At 53.6% G+C, this 17581-nt stretch overlaps 1 protein-coding gene across 5 annotated transcripts in view; it reads left to right on the top strand.

Moving 5' to 3' along the window:
• The window catches only part of GRM7 (glutamate metabotropic receptor 7), a 192894-nt gene that overhangs the window by 157001 nt on the left and 18312 nt on the right, over nucleotides 1-17581 (top strand). For 4 of the 5 annotated variants that reach the window (XR_011681102.1, XM_071439281.1, XM_071439282.1 and 1 more), the window contains one exon: nucleotides 12100-12346. The exons of the other annotated variant lie outside the window; for it this stretch is intronic. Coding sequence is in view for 3 of the 4 variants with exons in the window: in XM_071439281.1 (XP_071295382.1) it covers nucleotides 12100-12346 (247 nt within the window). In the remaining variant the exon portion in view is untranslated. The remainder of the gene's footprint in view (nucleotides 1-12099; nucleotides 12347-17581) is intronic. 5 annotated transcript variants of the gene reach the window in all.

Here is a 17581-nt window from a genome sequence, read left to right as displayed (position 1 = left end):
GTCAGGTCCCAGAACAGCAGGGACTGGGTAAGGTCCCAAAACAGCAGGGACTGGGTAAGGTCCCAAAAGAGCAGGGACCAGGTCAGGCCCCAGAACAGCAGGGACCAGGTCAGGTCCCAGAACAGCAGGGACCAGGTCAGGTCCCAAAACAGGAGGGACCAAGTCAGGTCCCAGAACAGGAGGGACCAGGTCAGGTCCCTGTGAAGCGGCTGGGCTCAGCTCAGCCTGGCCCAGCTCAGTTCAGAATAGACCCTGGCTCAGTGCTCTCAGGATAGACCCTGGCTCAGTGCTCTCTGTCCCAGCCCAGCTCAGTTCAGAATAGACCCTGGCTCAGTGCTCTCTGTCCCAGCCCAGCTCAGTTCAGAATAGACCCTGGCTCAGTGCTCTCTGGCCCAGCCCAGCTCGGTGCTCTCTGCCCCTCGTTGGCCGCAGGTTCCCAATGTTTGTCCCCAGTCCCCAGTGTTTGTGCTCTCAGGCTCCTGGCGGCTCCTGCGGGGCTGCAGCTGTGCCGTGCACTGGGCACCAAACAGCCCTGGGGAGCTTTCACAGCGCTCAAGGCACCATAACCAGGCTCTGCTTTTTTATCCTGTTCAGACTCATTAATCAGTTACAGAGTCACATTCGTGTCTGCAGCTCCTTAACCTCTGTCAGGCCAGCGACGAGTTAAACACGTGAGCTGGTTTGGGTGTAAAACTCGGGGTTTTCTCCCCAGACTGCTCGGTCTGAGCACCCCAAATGCCTTGAATGCCTGGCAGTGAATGGTCTGACTGGCTGAGTGTGGGAGGGGATTCCAGAGTTTCCTCGGGGCTGGGGATGGAGTGGGAGCTGCGGTGGCACTGGGCAGGACGGGATCGCCTCTCGAGTCTGGGTATGGCTGGAATTGTCACCGCAGCAGCTGATCTGAGATGGAGGTTTGCTTTATTCCTGCAATAAAAGGCAGCGGTAGATAATTAAGAGAGAAGCGCTTCCCTGGTGCTCTGGGCCGATGCACGCGGGTGCTTCCCAAAGATACCGGGGATCGTGGAGCCGCTGGAATTTGGCAGCTCCTGAAACGCTAGACTTTCGGTAATTAAATCTCATTGAAATGAGCACCTAAATGATCTTGTATTTGGTGGGATTACCCATTGCCAGTTTAGCATAACAAGAAGCGCCCATCTGCGTGTCACAGCCCCAGGACCGCGCGGAGCCGGGGTAGCAGTGGTGATGATGATGATGATGATGATGATGATGCACCGGGCAGTTGCCATGGCAACGCTGTTCTAATTGTGACTCATCAGTAGCAACAAGAATTGGCTGGCTCCAGTCACGGAGTTAATGAAAGGCAAACTGGCACCGCTCTGGGGAATGCTGGGGAGGCGGAACAGCTCCGGTGCCCGGGGACATCCCAGCCCTGCCCTGCTCCGGCCTCTCCTGCCCGGTGCTTCAGCCCCCTGGGGCTGGCCCAGAGCTGCCCGGGGCACAGAGCCTCCAAAAGGGCATTTTCAGCCAGGGAGATGCTGCTGGTGGCTGGCACAGCCTCAGGGGGAGCTTTGGGGTTCTTGGTTCCTGCAGGGGCATCTGAGCAGCCCTGTGTGGGTCCAGCCCGTGTGGGGCTTCAGCTGCTGCCCACACACCGGCTCTGACCATCTTTTTTTATTGTTTTGACGTTTAAATTGCTTTTCTTTAGTACAAGGAATGATTTTCCTTGTGCCAGGGTCTAAACTCCCAACGATGGCTGGTCAGGAGCAAAGGCTTTGCTGCCTTACCCAGGAATCTTCCATTCTTTCAGCAGCTCGGCCACACTCCCTGCTCACTGTCACCTTTCAGAAATGAAATCATTTTCATAGAATGATTTGAGTTGAGAGGGACCTTAAATCCCATCCAGTGCCATGCAGGGACACCTCCCACTGTCCCAGGCTGCTCCAGCCCCAATGCCCAGCCTGGTCTTGGGCACTGCCAGGGAGCCAGGGGCAGCCCCAGCTGCTCTGGGCATGCTAATAAATGAAGGAATTAATTAATAACAAGAATAAATGAATTGCTGACTGCTCTGGTCCCCCAGCACATTCCACAGTCCATACCCAGCACTGTGGGGCCTGAGGACATGTCCAGCCATAATGAGTTTTTTCTAAGTAGCCAAAGCAATTTGTAAATGCTCTGCTTTAACTAATAATTACATTAGCATTTCAAAAGTCACTGAAGAAATGGCTTGCTTCATATATGTATATTTGTCATGTTCTTTACTGCTCCAAGGTCTTTAAAGAGAAGTAATAAGTGTGGGATTATCCTCTCCCTCTCCCCCTCCTGCACTGGCACTGCCTGGCACTCCAAATTCCCCTGAAGGTCTCCAAGCAGAATTGGATCTTTCTTTGTGTGCAAATCCATGGAGTGGATTCTCAGCGTGGGCCTGGGTCAGAGCTCTCTGCCACTGAAGGATTGCAGCTGACTTTGGGCATTTGTGGCACCGGGGCAGCCGAGGTGGCCACGGGCAGGGCTGGGCCATGGTCACCTCCTGGGCACTGGCTGGGCAAGGGATGGTTGGTGGGGCTGGTTTGAGGCTCTGCACACTGCTTGGGCTGGGAGGACACTGGGAATGCTGGGCTGCCTCAGTACAGAGGGCAGTGGGGGGTGACCCTCCCTGCATGTGGCACTCGGGGCTCTGGTCTGGGGCACAAGGCAGGGAGCAGCCGAGGGCTGTGCCCAGCTCAGGGATCAGCAGCCCCCAGGGAAGGGCTCGAGGGGGCTCCCTCCCCTCAGTCTGCTCTCAGGGAGCCACAAGGGAGGGCCACAGGCTGCACATGAGGTGCCTGCTCCCTGAAATGGGCACCCTGGAGGGGCCAAAGCAGGAGGAAACTGGGTGGGTTCTGCAGAAACCATCCCCAGCTGGTGCCAGCAGGGACTGCCCAGGGCTGTGTGCCTGGGCAGGGCCACTGCAGCCCCCGGGCTCACTGCACACATCCAGGGGCTGGGAGTGACCAGGCTGTGGGGTCACTGTGCTGTGGTCAGTGAACATCTGGCACCCAGCTGTGCAGGGGAATAAGTTTTGTTCTCCTGGGAAGGCCAGAGGGTTTTGTTTTGGATGGGGAATGTTTGGGGTGAGATTTTGTGAGCCTGGTGTGCCAGGTCATGGAGGATGTTCAGGTGCTGAAGCAAGTGGAGGCAAAGGGAATTTATTAACTGCAGTGTCTCAGAAAAAGAGCAGTTTGATCTCAGGGAGAGCCTTCCAAGTGGGCCAGACTGGCTGGATATAAATCAAGCATTCATATGGCTGGGTCAGGGCAGGCAGAATTGGAGTGAGAGGACAGAAAAAAGGTGTTGGAGCTTGCTCTGTAAGGTGAACCCTCTGTGGGGATCTGTGCTCTCCTTAGGGTATGGCCTGGGCTGGAGCAGCCTGTGTTCCTCCTGGCAGGACTGCTGCTGGAGGGCCCAGGAGAGCCTGGGTGGGGTGGGCACTGGGGCACAGCCTGGCAGGGCAGGAGGAGCCCCGTGCTGGGGCTGCCTGGCACTGCTGGCCTGATCAACCCCTCTTGTGAGGCTGGCTTGGGGCTTGACTTGTTCCTTTTGGTTTGTTTTCTCAGTATTAGCTTACCATGTGTGATTGGGGAACTCTTAGCAGTGCTTGTTTTATTTATTCTGGATTAGGGGTTTAATTTTGCAAGGCCTGAACAGCTGAGGTGAGATGGCTGCTTGCAGTCCTGATGTGTGGCTGTGTGATTTACTGGAACAAAACCGCAGCCCCAGGCTGGTAGAGAGCCCGAGGGGGGAGAAGCACCAGGGCACCCGTGCCTCTGTCTCCAGGCTGTGAATGATGCTGGCACTGCTCCCCGTGCTGGCAAGGCAGGGCTGCACTCAGAGTTCCCATTGCCATGGCAACCTGGGCACATCCAGGAGCTGAGCCTGGCCCTGGGCCCCCCGTGCCTCCCCCAGCCCCGTCCTCACCTGCCCACAGCCACAGGGGCTGCGGGAGCTCCTGCTGCTGCTTCCATCCTGCTGCTCCTCACGGAGGAGTCCCCGTGCTCGAGATGCTCCCTGCCCTGCCTTCCTCCTGCAGCTTCCTCCTGCAGCTTCCTCAGGGCTCCGTGCACAGGGAGGCAGAGCAAGGTCTGATCCCTGCAGTGCATCCCTGCAGCTCCCAGAGCTGTGCATCCCTGCTGTGCATCCCTGCCATGGATCCCTGCAGCTCCCAGGGGCTGTGCATCCCTGCTGTGCATCCCTGCAGCTTCCCAGAGCTGTGCATCCCTGCCATGCATCCCTGCTGTGCATCCCTGCCATGGATCCCTGCAGCTCCCAGGGGCTGTGCATCCCTGCTGTGCATCCCTGCAGCTTCCCAGAGCTGTGCATCCCTGCCATGCATCCCTGCTGTGCATCCCTGCCATGGATCCCTGCAGCTCCCAGGGGCTTTGCCTGGAGTTCACTGTGCAGCTGTTGGTAAGGTAGGAGTGTGTGTGTGTGTGTGTGTGTGTGTGTGTGTGTGTGTGTGTGTGTGTGTGCATGGGGAGGCTGCCTGGGCTCTGGCCCCAAAGGCAATATTTGATCCTGGAATGTTTCTGGGAAGGCCAGGGCCCAGCCAGGACTCTCTGCTGTGCTGCATGGCCGTGGTCAATCTCATGGAATGCTTCAGAACCTTCCACAGCTCCTCTCTGAACCTGGGCACGGGGCTTTGGCATTTGGAGATGCTGGGCACTGCAGGGCTTGGAGAAATCTGGTCTGGTGGGGACATCGTGTGCTCCTGGAGACACTGTGTGTGCCTGGGGACATTGTGTGTCCCTGGGGGCATTGTGTGTCCCTGGAGACATTGTGTGCCTTTGGGGACATTGTGTGTCCCTGGGGGCATTGTGTGTCCCTGGGGACATTATGTGCCCCTGGGGACACTGTGAGCCCCTGGGGACATTGTGTGCCTTGGGGACATTGTGTGTCCCTTGGTGACATCATGTCACCATCGGGTGACATCGTGGACATTGTGTGTCCCTTGGGGACATTGCATGCCTTTGGGGACATTGCGTGTCCCTTGGGGACATTGTGTGCTCCTGGGGACATTGTGTGTCCCTGGTGACGTCTTGTGCCCCTGGGGACATTGTGTGACCCTTGGGGACATTGTGTGCCCCTGGGGACATTGTGTGCCTTTGGGGACATTGTGTGTCCCTGGGGACATTGTGTGCCTTTGGGGACATTGTGTGTCCCTCGGGACATGGTGTGCCCAGGAGCAGCCCTGTGCAGTGCCCACCACCCTGCAGAGACACAGCCCTGGGGTCTGACATTATTTTCCTCAAAATCTCCAGCTGAGGGTTGCAGGGTTGGTTTTTTTTCTCCTTTTACATTGAATTATTCAATTGCTGAAGTGAGTAAAATTAAAGATTTCTAGACTGGTGACGTTTGGAATGTAAGAAGGATAGCAAAATCTGTTTCATTTGAACTCTAATCTCTGGTCATGTATAAAATGAATAAAATGCAATAAGTGTGGAGAAATATGATTTACAACAGCAGCCAGAGTCTGGCTCTGAATGCCCAAAAATGCCAAGATTGTGTGTCAGTCAATTTAGCAGTGCAGTGGTGAGGGGGAGCAATGAAATGAAGGCTTGCTCTTTTTTCTTTTCCTTTTTGTTTTTGTTTTTTGTTTTTTGGAAGAAGTGACAGATGAAGAATTATTTCTAGCTCAAAAAAGCCAAGTGCTCAGCCCGTGAGAGAGGGAAAAGCCATTATTGTAATAATAGAAGTGGAGGATGTACATTACTCCTGCTGCACTTTGTGTTTGTCTCCTTTAGTGATGTGTAACTTATTTTAGAGCTATGATCACAAACAGGAATGCCAAGCAAGAGATGTTAGACAGTTCTGAGGATTGATAATGGGATTTCTGGAGCTCTTCCCTCTGGCTGTGCCTGAAATCCAGCCAAGCCCTGACTCAAGTCCCTGGGTGCCCCAGCAGGGGTGGGAGGTGTCAGGACCCTCCTGCATGGGGAGCAGCCCCTGGCTGGGTCCTTCATCCACTGCAAACTGTGTCCATCCCTGTGGGCCTGTGCTCAGCAGGGAAGGAGCACCAGGAGAGGGGCCTGCAGCTGTGGCTGTCCCTCTGCTGTCACCAGCCAGGCCAGGGATCACAGCCCATCCCATCCCGTTATCCCATCCCGTTGTCCCATCCCATGGATCCCATCCCATTATCCTATCCCGTTATCCCATCCCATTATCCCATTATCCCATCCCATTATCCCATCCCATGGATCCCATCCCATCCCGTTATCCCATCCCGTTATCCCATCCCATTATCCCATCCCGTTATCCCATCCCGTTATCCCATCCCGTTATCCCATCCCATCCCATGGATCCCATCCCATCCCGTTATCCCATCCTATTATCCCATCCCGTTATCCCATCCCATCCCATGGATCCCATCCCATCCCATTATCCCATCCCATCCCATCCTGTTATCCCATCCCATGGATCCCATCCCATCCCATTATCCTATCCCATTATCCCATCCCATTATCCCATCCCATTATCCCATCCCGTTATCCCATCCCGTTATCCCATCCCCTCCCTCAGTGGGATCCCCACCCCAGCAGGGCCGAGCTCAGTGCCAGGGGCACAGAGCAGCAGCAGCAGGAGGGGCCAGGGGAGCAGAACCTCTCCTGCTCTCCTGCGCAGGGCTGGGGGTGCACAGAGCTCACTGCAAACCCCCCTGCCCTTGCAGGGTCACTTCTCCTGCACCTCCCTGACTCTTCTGTGCAAGGACAGTGAAGCACCAGCTCCAAACCCCTTCAATGCCCTGCTGGCCTGAGCCAGGGCCAGCCCTGTCCTTTTCTTGGTGAGTGACCCCCACAGCTCCTGGGCCCCTTTGCTGTCTCTGAACCTGGCACAGAAAGCCAAGGCAGCTCTTTCTGCAGCATTGGAGGAATCTGCTCAGTGCTGTCTGTGTGACTCGTGGGGCTGCCCCTGACACTGCTTCAGTTCTCCCTCAGCCATCAGATGCTGCTTGAAAGCAGCACTTGCTTTCTTCCATTGCTGCTCTGTCCAATTATCTGGCTAATTTAATTTCCTTCCAGATAAGCTGTTAGAGTTTCTCTCGCAGGCTGGAGGGACAAAATTCCTCCTGTCTGCATCTGCATCAGCACCCTCAGAGCAATTCAGCATTTGCTATTTTGAATTATCACACAAGTTATGGATATAACCCATAAACGTTTATTTTTGGTGCATGCAAATTTCTTGCATAAGGAGGTTCCTAATATAAGGGAACAAGCTGTATAAAATACTTAGCTGGAATAACTGAGATACTTAAAATACAGACATTCACTTCAGCTCTCCTCCACACGTTTGCTGTGAACCACGAGCTGGCACACTCGCTGTGCTGGGTGCTCTGGGGACGTGGGAATGGATGGTGGCTCTGACAAGGTGACATCAGGAGCAGCAGTTTCAGCCTGCAGGCGCTGGGAATTGGGAATTTGTCCTTTCAGTCCTGCTCGCTCCGTGCTGGCTGCCTCTGCGTGTGGCCCTGCAGGGGAGCCTCTCTGGGCATGTGAGTGAGGTTTCCTGAGGGTGGCTGAGCCTCCTGCTGCCAGGAACGTGCTGGGACACGATCCCCCTGCACCCCTGCACCCCTGCACCCCTGCACCCCTGCACCCCTGCACCCCTGCATCCCTGAACCCCTGCACCCCTGCACCCCTGCACCCCTGCACCCCTGCATCCCTGCACCCCTGCACCCCTGCACCCCTGCACCCCTGCATCCCTGCATCCCTGCACCCCTGCACCCCTCCACCCCTCCACCCCTGCACCCCTGCACCCCTGCACCCCTGCACCCCTGCACCCCTGCACCCCTGCTGTGGGTGCTGCCACAGGGAATGGGACACAACTCTGCCCTCACAAGCTGGTCTTTTAGATGCTTCTGTCTGAGGAATTCTCATCTTGTTGGCATAAATTGTTATTGGGAATTAGGAATTGTTCCCTGGCAGGGTGGGCAGCCCTGGCACAGGTGCCCAGAGCAGCTGGGGCTGCCCCTGGATCCCTGGCAGTGCCCAAGGCCAGGCTGGGCACTGGGGCTGGAGCACCTGGGGCAGTGGGAGGTGTCCCTGCCATGCCAGGGCTGGGATGAGATGGGATTTAAGGTCCCTTCCCCCAGACCACTCTGGGATTCTGGCTGTGCAGCCCATTCCCTGAGCCATCCCACAGGGCTCTCTGTGCCTGCCTGGCTGTTTCTGCTCTGATGGCTGTGAGCAGCACGGCTCCTGTGATTTCTGTATAGATCAGATTTGTTTATAGACCTTGACACTTGACTCACCTCCTTCATGCAGAAAAGGCAGTTCTTTGCTCATACAGCCAGTTCTTTATTCACATAGCCAGTTCTTTATTCATAGCCAGTTCTTTATTCATAGCCAGTTCTTTATTCACATAGCTCATTTTTACAGGAAATATCAGAAGGCACCGTGTTAAACCTAACTGGTTAACAACACACTGAAACTCACTTTGTGGGTCAGGAAATGACCTTTGTGCCTGCCCACCAAATCTTCTATTTCTGGATGGTTTATTTACATATTGTGTTCACTGATTGCCATGGGACAGATTTGTTGTTTTTTACAGGTGCAAGTGGTTCTCTTAGCAGAAGGGTTTGTGGTGTAGCTGCTTTCATTCTGGTCTCTGGTGTAGCTGCTCTCATTCTGGTTTGTGGTGCAGCTGCTTTCATTTTATAATGTCTCTACCTGCATGCAGCAGGTGCTGGCACAGGTTTGGGGTCCCCAGGGAGGGCACAGGGCTCCTGCAGGAGGGGCAGGGCCCTCTCCCACCCCTTGCACCCCCAAATCTCCCAGAGCACATTTGCATTTGGGTCCTTTCACCTCCCATGGTTTTGCAAAGACACAGCGCAGGGGAAGCTAATTTTAATTTTTATTAAAAAGTGTTTCTCATTCTTATATTTGCACAACATAATGTAGAGAATGAGATAGAATCTTCAGATGACTTGGAAAAGCCTTCTGGGAGATTTATAAACCGTCTACTTCATCTGTAAGAACATTTGTTTTAATTCCCATATAAAAGTGAGATAAATTGGCTTGTAATAGCACGAGTCCAAAAATATCTCAAGTTACCACTTTATTTCCATATTGCAACCTAACACAATTCAGTGCATAATTAGAAAGCTGGATTAGAGAAGAGGAGCAGTTGCTCCTGATTAGACTGAAGGCAAAGCTTTAGCCTGCAAAAAGGGTTCTGACTCCTAAAGGGACTTTTCAAAGCTCTGCAGCTCTGAGTTAAGTTGTTCTATGAACTGGCAGCTCAGTTCTTCTGGCCCAGCAGCTGGAAATCTCTCCTAGGTTGGCAAAGACAGAGGCCTGATCCTACAGGGCTCTGCTTCCCAGAGAAATCACAGTTCATGCAAAATTAGCCATTGATGTATTTTGTTCTATAAAAATTGCCCGTTATTAGATGTGTGTATTCCAGACCAGTCCAATTTTCTCTCAAGGTTTGGAAGGCAATTTTTGTGATTTGCATGAATAAAGCAAGAATCTGGAAAACATAAAAATCTAAAATTCAAATGGAAATCACTTATGTAAAAGCCATGATAAAATCTAGGTGCCTTTGCATGTGAATGATGTCCTCGGGGTTGGGTTTTCTCCAGTGCCTGCTTCAAAGTCGCTGCATTTGCAATGCAGTGTGTGAAGTTAAGATTTGTCAAAAGTCAGAGTCTGCTGGAGAGGGAAGGAGATTTGGGTGAGAGTGACCCCTCAGAAGGATTTGTCCTTCTGTCAGAGCAGATGTGGCTCCAAACCCTGCAGGGGAGTGGCCGGGGAGACCAGCACCAGATTGCTTTAGAAAGCCTGGATTTCCTCTGGCAACACTTCCAGTCATGGGATGGGACCCTAAATCCCCTCCAGTGCCACCCCTGCCATGGCAGGGACACCTCCCACTGTCCCAGGCTGCTCCAGCCTGGCCTTGGGCACTGCCAGGGATGCAGGGGCAGCCCCAGCTGTGCCAGGGAACAATTCCTGATTCCTAAGATCCCATCCAGCCCTGCCCTCTGGCACTGGGAGCAGCCATTCCCTGTGCTGTCCCTCCATCCCAGGTAAATGCTCTCTCTCTCTCTCTCTGCAGTTTCTTGTAGCTCCTTCAGGCCCTGCAAGGCCACACTTGTGTCACCCCAGAGCCTTCTCCCCTCCAGGCTGGATGAGCTCGGTCCCAGTTCTCATTCATGTCAAGTTCCAGCATCTCTCGCTAAATCTGCATCTTAATTTCTTAATTTAATCTCAGGTTTGGGAGCTGCCAGGTTCAGCAGGCAGCTGTAAAAGGCACGCATGAGTTATTAGAGTCCCATTGTCAGTTAAATCTGATCCTTTGTACTTTAAGTCACCCATTTGCATTCATCTAAAATGCTTCCCGAGAATTTATCAGAAGAAGTGAAATAAGAAATGAAATAGTTTCACGTAAACTGCATTTTTATGTCTGACTGGTAAAACCACAAAGCAGAGATAAAACACATAAAACTGAGGCTCTGCATAATAAGCATATCTATTAGTTTCCCTTATCTTTAGGCTGCTTCCATTTGTCATGAGAAGCTTTGTGTGTCACTCATCCCTCCTTGTTCTACAAATGCTCTTTTCTGCCTCCCTTTTATCTCCCATTGGCATCTGCAAGGTGGGAGCTCTGGAGGTGCTGCCAGAGACCCCTTTGATTAAATAATCAAATAATCATCTCACCTTCAACCCCTTCCCAGCAGGAGAAATCAAACCCAGCTCCTGAGCTGCTGCTGCTCAGGATGGAGGGGAAGGGTTGGACCCAAGGCTGAGGCAGCTCCAGTCAGGCCAGTTCCCCCCTGGGGCAGCTCCTGGGGCACAGCAGCAGCTGCAGGGTGCCCTAATTGCATAAATCACAATTAAACCTGTAGGAACTGTGTTAAGGCCCCTGGGAGTCTCTGTCACTGAGGCTGTGGGTGGATCAGGCAGGGCATTTGTGTGGGACATCACGGTGGCTGCAGGGCAGAGGGCTCAGCTTCCTCATCTGCCTTGCAAACTGGTTAAAAATCGGTGTAAAAGGGGGTGGGTGTGTGAGCTGCTGCAGCCTGGCCAGCCCTGTGGTGTGTAGCATGCAAACTGGTTAAAAATTCCTTTACAACTGGTGTTTGTGTGTGAGATGCTGCAGGCTGGCCAGGCCCTATGTGTAATGTGTGCAAATTGGTTAGAAATGACTTTACAGTGGGTATTTATGTTTGAACTGCTGCAGCCCCCACCCATGGTGTGTAACTCAAGCAGACAGGTTAAAATCCCTTTCCAACAGGTACTTACTTGTGTGTGAAGTGCTGCAGCCCCCACCCTGGTGTGTAACACATGGAAACTGGTTCTAATCCCTTTCCAGCGGGTATTTCTGTGTGTGTGAGCAGCACTGCAGCCCTGCCCTGGTGTTTATAACACCCAGACAGGTTACAGCCCCTTTCCAGCAGGTATTTCTGTGTGTGAGAAGCACTGCAGCCCTGCCCTGGTGTGTGACACACCCAGACAGGTTACAGCCCCTTTCCAGCAGGTATTTCTGTGTGTGTGAGGAGCTGCAGCCCTGCCATGGTGTGTGACACACCCAGACAGGTTACAGCCCCTTTCCAGCAGGTATTTCTGTGTGTGAGAAGCACTGCAGCCCTGCCATGGTGTGTGACACACCCAGACAGGCTACAATCCCTTTCCAGCAGGTATTTCTGTGTGTGTGAGCAGCACTGCAGCCCTGCCATGGTGTGTGACACACCCAGACAGGTTACAGCCCCTTTCCAGCAGGTATTTCTGTGTGTGTGAGGCACTGCAGCCCTGCCCTGGTGTGTATAACACCCAGACAGGTTACAGCCCCTTTCCAGCAGGTATTTCTGTGTGTGAGAAGCACTGCAGCCCTGCCCTGGTGTGTATAACACCCAGACAGGTTACAGCCCCTTTCCAGCAGGTATTTCTGTGTGTGAGAAGCACTGCAGCCCTGCCATGGTGTGTATAACACCCAGACAGGTTACAGCCCCTTTCCAGCAGGTATTTCTGTGTGTGAGAAGCACTGCAGCCCTGCCATGGTGTTTATAACACCCAGACAGGTTAAAACCCCTTTCCAGCCGGTGTTTCTGTGTGTGTGAGCAGCCCCAGCCCGCTGACCCCGCGCGTAACCCGTGTCTGTTGTCCGCAGCTCTACATCCAAACCACCACGCTCACCATCTCCATGAACCTGAGCGCGTCGGTGGCGCTGGGGATGCTCTACATGCCCAAGGTTTACATCATCATCTTCCACCCCGAGCTGAACGTGCAGAAGCGCAAGCGCAGCTTCAAGGCGGTGGTGACGGCGGCCACCATGTCCTCGCGCCTGTCGCACAAGCCCAGCGACCGCCCCAACGGCGAGGCCAAGACGGAGCTGTGCGAGAACGTGGACCCCAACAGTGAGTACGGGGCTCCCCAGCGCTCCCGGGCTGCTCCTGCTTGGCTCCATCGCGGCCTTTGCGGCTCTGGGCTGGCGGTGGGGTTCTCTGCTCTTGGCTCTGATTTTCCAGCGGTGCCATTTGGGGGCAGCGCCTCAGGAGGGGTTTGGGAGCTGTGAGTGACCCGTGCCCCTGCTGCTTTCCCTCTGAGGGGGAGGGAACCCTGCACATCCCCTGGGCACAGAACCCTGCACATCCCCTGGGCACAGAACGCTGAGCACAGAACGCTGGGCACAGAACCCTGCACATCCCCTGGGCACAGAACCCTGCACATCCCTGAGCACAGAACCCCGGGCACAGAACCCTGCACATCCCCTGGGTACAAAACCCCAGGCACAGAGCCCTGCACATCCCCTGGGCACAGAACCCTGCACATCCCCTGAGTACAGAACCCTGCACATCCCTGAGCACAGAACCCTGGGCACAGAACCCTGGGCACAGAACCCCGGGCACAGAACCCCAGGCACAGAACCCTGCACATCCCTGGGCATAGAGCCCTGCACATCCCCTGGGCACAGAACCCTGCACATCCCCTGAGTACAGAATCCCAGGCACAGAACCCTGCACATCCCTGGGCACAGAACCCTGCACATCCCCTGGGCACAAAACCCCAGGCACAGAGCCCTGCACATCCCCTGGGCACAGAACCCTGGGCACAAAAAGCTGCACATCCCCTCGGCACAGAACCCTGCACATGCCCAGGCAAAGAACTCTGCACATCCCTGGGCACAGAACCCTGCAGCCCAGGTACAGAACTCTGCAGCCCAGGTCCAGCTGGCCCTGGCAGGGACAGGTTCCCAGGCAAGCACCAAATTCATCAATAATTCTGCTAACCCCAGTTTTCACCCTGGTTCTTGCAAAGTTGCTTTGCAAAAATCTCACGGTCCCTGAAGATTCCCATTTAGGGATTTTATCTGGTCTTAATGCAAATCTTGCCACTGATTTAAAGGGAAAATAGATGGCAAAGACACTTCTAGTTTCCTTAATGTGCATAGCAGAGGATAGCACAGCACGAAATTACAGACTGAGGCCATCAAATTTGATTTGCATTTGAATCTGGAAGGAGCTGAGGAAGGAGACAGCTGCACAGCTCTGAGCACGCTGCAAAGCTTTGGGCACGTCTGCAGTTCCTGTGCAAAGCCAGCTCTGAATGTGGAGAAATGCCCCTTCCCTGCCCATGCTCCACTGGTCTGTTTGCTGCTGGAATCCCTGCCACTTCTTGTCCTGTCAGTGCTGCTGGAATTCCTGCCTCTAGTGCTGCTGGAATTCCTGCCTCTAATGCTGCTGGAATTCCTGCTTTATTAATGCTGCTGGAATTCCTGCTTTATTAATGCTGCTGGAATTCCTGCCTCATTGTTGCTGCTGGAATTCCTGCTGTCAAAGCAGAGTGGGAGCAGGCAGCAGATCCCTGGCACTGCACTTTTCCTCCCCCTGCTCACCCCTGTAGGATTTATCCCTGATGTCTGATCATGCAGGTGTACAAAATCCATTCCAGCTGGGAAAGCCAAATTCATCCTTGGAAGCTGGACTGGGGTCCAGTACCATGGACAGAACCATGGACAGAGCCACGGAGAGAGCCAGGGACAGAGGCAGGGACAGCACCATGGACAGAGGCAGGGACAGCACCATGGACAGAGGCAGGGACAGCACCATGGACAGAGGCAGGGACAGCACCATGGACAGAGGCAGGGACAGCACCATGGACAGAGGCAGGGACAGCACCATGGACAGAGGCAGGGACAGCACCATGGACAGAGGCAGGGACAGCACCATGGACAGAGGCAGGGACAGCACCATGGACAGAGGCAGGGACAGCACCATGGACAGAGGCAGGGACAGCACCATGGACAGAGCCATGAACTGGTTCTCACAAATGAAGGACTTGCAGCTGGAGAGAGCCCCGAGTGCAGGAGGAAATAAATGGAATTCCTGCCCTGGACTGTTCCCCAGTGGCACTCAGGGCCCTCTGCCAAGGCAGATTTCAGGAAGGGAAGGGAGGAAAGGAGATTTTGAAATCCAGCTGGGCCAGGGCAGGGGATTGTGTTGCTGATGCACTTCACTAACCACTCTTTGGATCAACTAAGCTGAAATTAGTTTCTCCCCCAGAAACCCCAAAATGTAAGAATTTCATGCCAAAACTTGGCCAAAGATGAATGCACCCAAGGTGTGATGCTGGAATGTTCCCTGTGGAAGCTCAGCCTGGGGACATCCCCCCCCCCCAGGGTCCCCTCCTGCTCTCATCCTCCTGTGCTGCATCTTATTGCTGCTCTCAGCCTTCTGAGAATATTCTCCCCTCCACCAAAGAACAGCCAGACTTTATTTTGGGAAGGAAATATTTCTACTATAAATACACAGTGCTCACCTAAGCCCTGTGTTTGTGGTCAAACACCCATTTTTAGTCCAGGGCTGTAGACCAGGACATGTTTCTAAGAGGCACAAGGGGCAGAGGCCCCTGGCTTGCCCAGATGTGCCACCTTTGCCTTGAGCCTTCACTGAGTGGGATTTTAAAGCTCATAAATGTGTTTGTTAGGAAATGTGCCATCACTGACTTTCTGCTTTATGCTTCTTTTTTATCATTTGTGAAATAAGTATTTTAAAAACATTTTCATTATTTATGTGGAATTCCATCTGTTCATAGTCTCAGCTGCACCAGCACTGCTCATTCACTCGCCAGGTCTGTGCATTCATAACAATTACTAGAAAATCAAATGATATAAACTTCTGCTGTACTTAAAGGTTTTGGGGTGCATTAGTGCCAGGGTAACTGCTGCAGTTACTGTGCTGTGGCATTGATTGGGTCATTGATCAGCCCCCTGATCAGGCAGTGTTCAGGAATGTGTATAACAGTAGTTCACCTGAACTCAGTTTCGTTTTTTAAAGTTTGAATAGTGTGTTCAATAAAAATTGCATACAGTTCCATTTTTAGGTGGAAAAAAAATGAAAATTGTATTAGTGAATTTTTTAAAAAGTCATAACATCAAAGCAAAACTCCTCAAACTTAATATTCAGTGAAATTGTGAGTATGGTGTCCATACATAAAAATGGGTTTGATGTTTTTATAGCAATTCCACTTTAAAAATATTTTATACTGTGAATACAGAAATTTCCCAAGTTTTTCCAATCAGAAAATAGGAAGTGGGAATTACAAATTGCCCTGGATGCATCTTGGAGCAATTTTTTTAAAATCTCAAATATCTTCTCTCAAAAGAAAGCCAAAGGATGTTTTTTCAGTGTTTCTTTGTGAGATTCAGGGTTTGGTTGTTGGAGCCATGCAAGGCTCTGGAGCTCAGGGGGGCAGGAGCAGGGAAATTCCTGGAGAGGATCAGAGTCAGCAGTGCCCAGAGCGAGCTGAGTGCTGGCCTGGCTCAGCCATGGGCTCTGCAAGTACAGTGGGGGTTTGCACTTTGATTTTCTGCTCTTCCTCACGGGGCTGCTGCTGCTGCTTGCTCAGCTGCTGGAGGTGCCATTGCTGCTGCCAGTGTTCCATGAGTGTTGCCCTGTCCCAGCCCAGGGAGCACCAGCACGGGTCCCACGGACCTCCAAACCAACCCTGGAAATGTGGGGATGATCCTACCTGAAACCCTGGAAATGTGGGGCTGACCCTACCTGAAACCCTGGAAATGTGGGGCTGACCCATGTCCTGGAAATGTGGGGCTGACCCTACCCCCAAACCCTGGAAATGTGGGGATGACCCTACCCCCAAACCCTGGAAATGTGGGGCTGACCCTACCCCCAAACCCTGGAAATGTGGGGCTGACCCTACCTGAAACCCTGGAAATGTGGGGCTGACCCTACCCCCAAACCCTGGAAATGTGGGGCTGACCCTACCTGAAACCCTGGAAATGTGGGGCTGATCCTACCCCCAGACCCTGGAAATGTGGGGCTCACCCACATTTATGGCCTGTCCTGCTCACAGGCCACAGTCAAAGCACAAGCAAAACGTGGGTGGTTTTACAGAGAAATAGCCTTGAAAAGATCTCCAGGTTTGAGCAGATCTTTAGGAGACCAGAGCAGCTGGGGCTGCCCCTGGGTCCCTGGCAGTGCCCTGGCCAGGCTGGACAGTGGGAGGTGTCCCTGCCATGGCAGGGTGGCACTGGAGGGGATTTAGGGTCCCTCCCAGCCCAGAGCCCTCTGTGGCAGTGGCTGAAGATGTGCAGGTCAGGCTGCAGGTCTGTGCACTCCCGAGTGGCTGCCCAGGAGCAGGGCATGCTCATCCTGTGGAAGCTCTGCACACAGCTCAGGGGCAATCTGCTGCGGTTGAGGCTCAAAGATGTGCAGGGCACCTGGAGAGGGGCCTGGAGTGCGTCCATTTGGGGGCACTGATTGATTACATGAGAGGAGAATCCCTGGCAGTGCAGTGGCCTCGTGTCCCAGGTGCCAGGGGAAGGGGCTGGCGGTGTGAGATTGCCTGGGATCCCTGGGACAGCCACACCTGCTGAACAGGGTGTGTTAGGGCCAAGCCTTCCAATCCATTGAGGAGAAGTCTCCTATTCACTCCTGTCTGCCATCTGGCAGTGCCTGCTGTCCCCACTGCAGCTTTCCCTGCTGGGGCACCTTTGGGATCAGCAGGACGTGGGGCACTGCAGCTCCCAGCCCCGGGGTGAGCTTGCTGTGCTCCTGTGTGGCTTTGCTGGAATCTCACACTTTGGGAAGGTGTTTCTGGTGGAGCCTGAGGTGGAGCAGGTGCAGGGCCCTGCTGGGCTGTCTGCTCCAGTTTCTGCTGCAGGAGCAGTGTCAGACTGGGACAGAACCCATGCTTAACCCATGCTTAATTTACATGTAATTACTGCTTCCCCTTTCCTGAGGAAAGCACTCAAATGGCTCTTGGTGATGCCAGGGAACCTGTGAGGGGCTGGGGAGGGACAGGGGGTCTGAAAGTGCAGCCAGAATGTCCCAGGTTGGTTCAGGGGAGAGGAGGGAAAATCAGCTCAGCCAGCCCTGCTCTCCTGAGAGAGCTGCTCCCGTGCTTGGGGGTACCTGAGCCCCCTGGCCTGGCTGCTCTGGGGCTGCAGGGCTCATTGATTGCTGTGCTGATTGATTGCTGTGCTGATTGATTCCTGGGCTGATTGATTCCTGTGCTGATTGATTCCTGGGCTGATTCCTGTGCTGATTCCTGTGCTGATTCCTGAGCTGATTGATTCCTGTGCTGATTCCTGTGCTGATTCCTGAGCTAATTGATTCCTGTGCTGATTGATT

Source organism: Agelaius tricolor, unplaced genomic scaffold (genome assembly GCF_023055355.1).
Source record: "Agelaius tricolor isolate 1412-34295 unplaced genomic scaffold, bAgeTri1.0.p SCAF_14, whole genome shotgun sequence".
Lineage (NCBI taxonomy): Eukaryota > Metazoa > Chordata > Aves > Passeriformes > Icteridae > Agelaius > Agelaius tricolor.
Note: the sequence above shows the minus strand (reverse complement) of the source record. Positions and strands in the feature narration are given on the sequence as shown.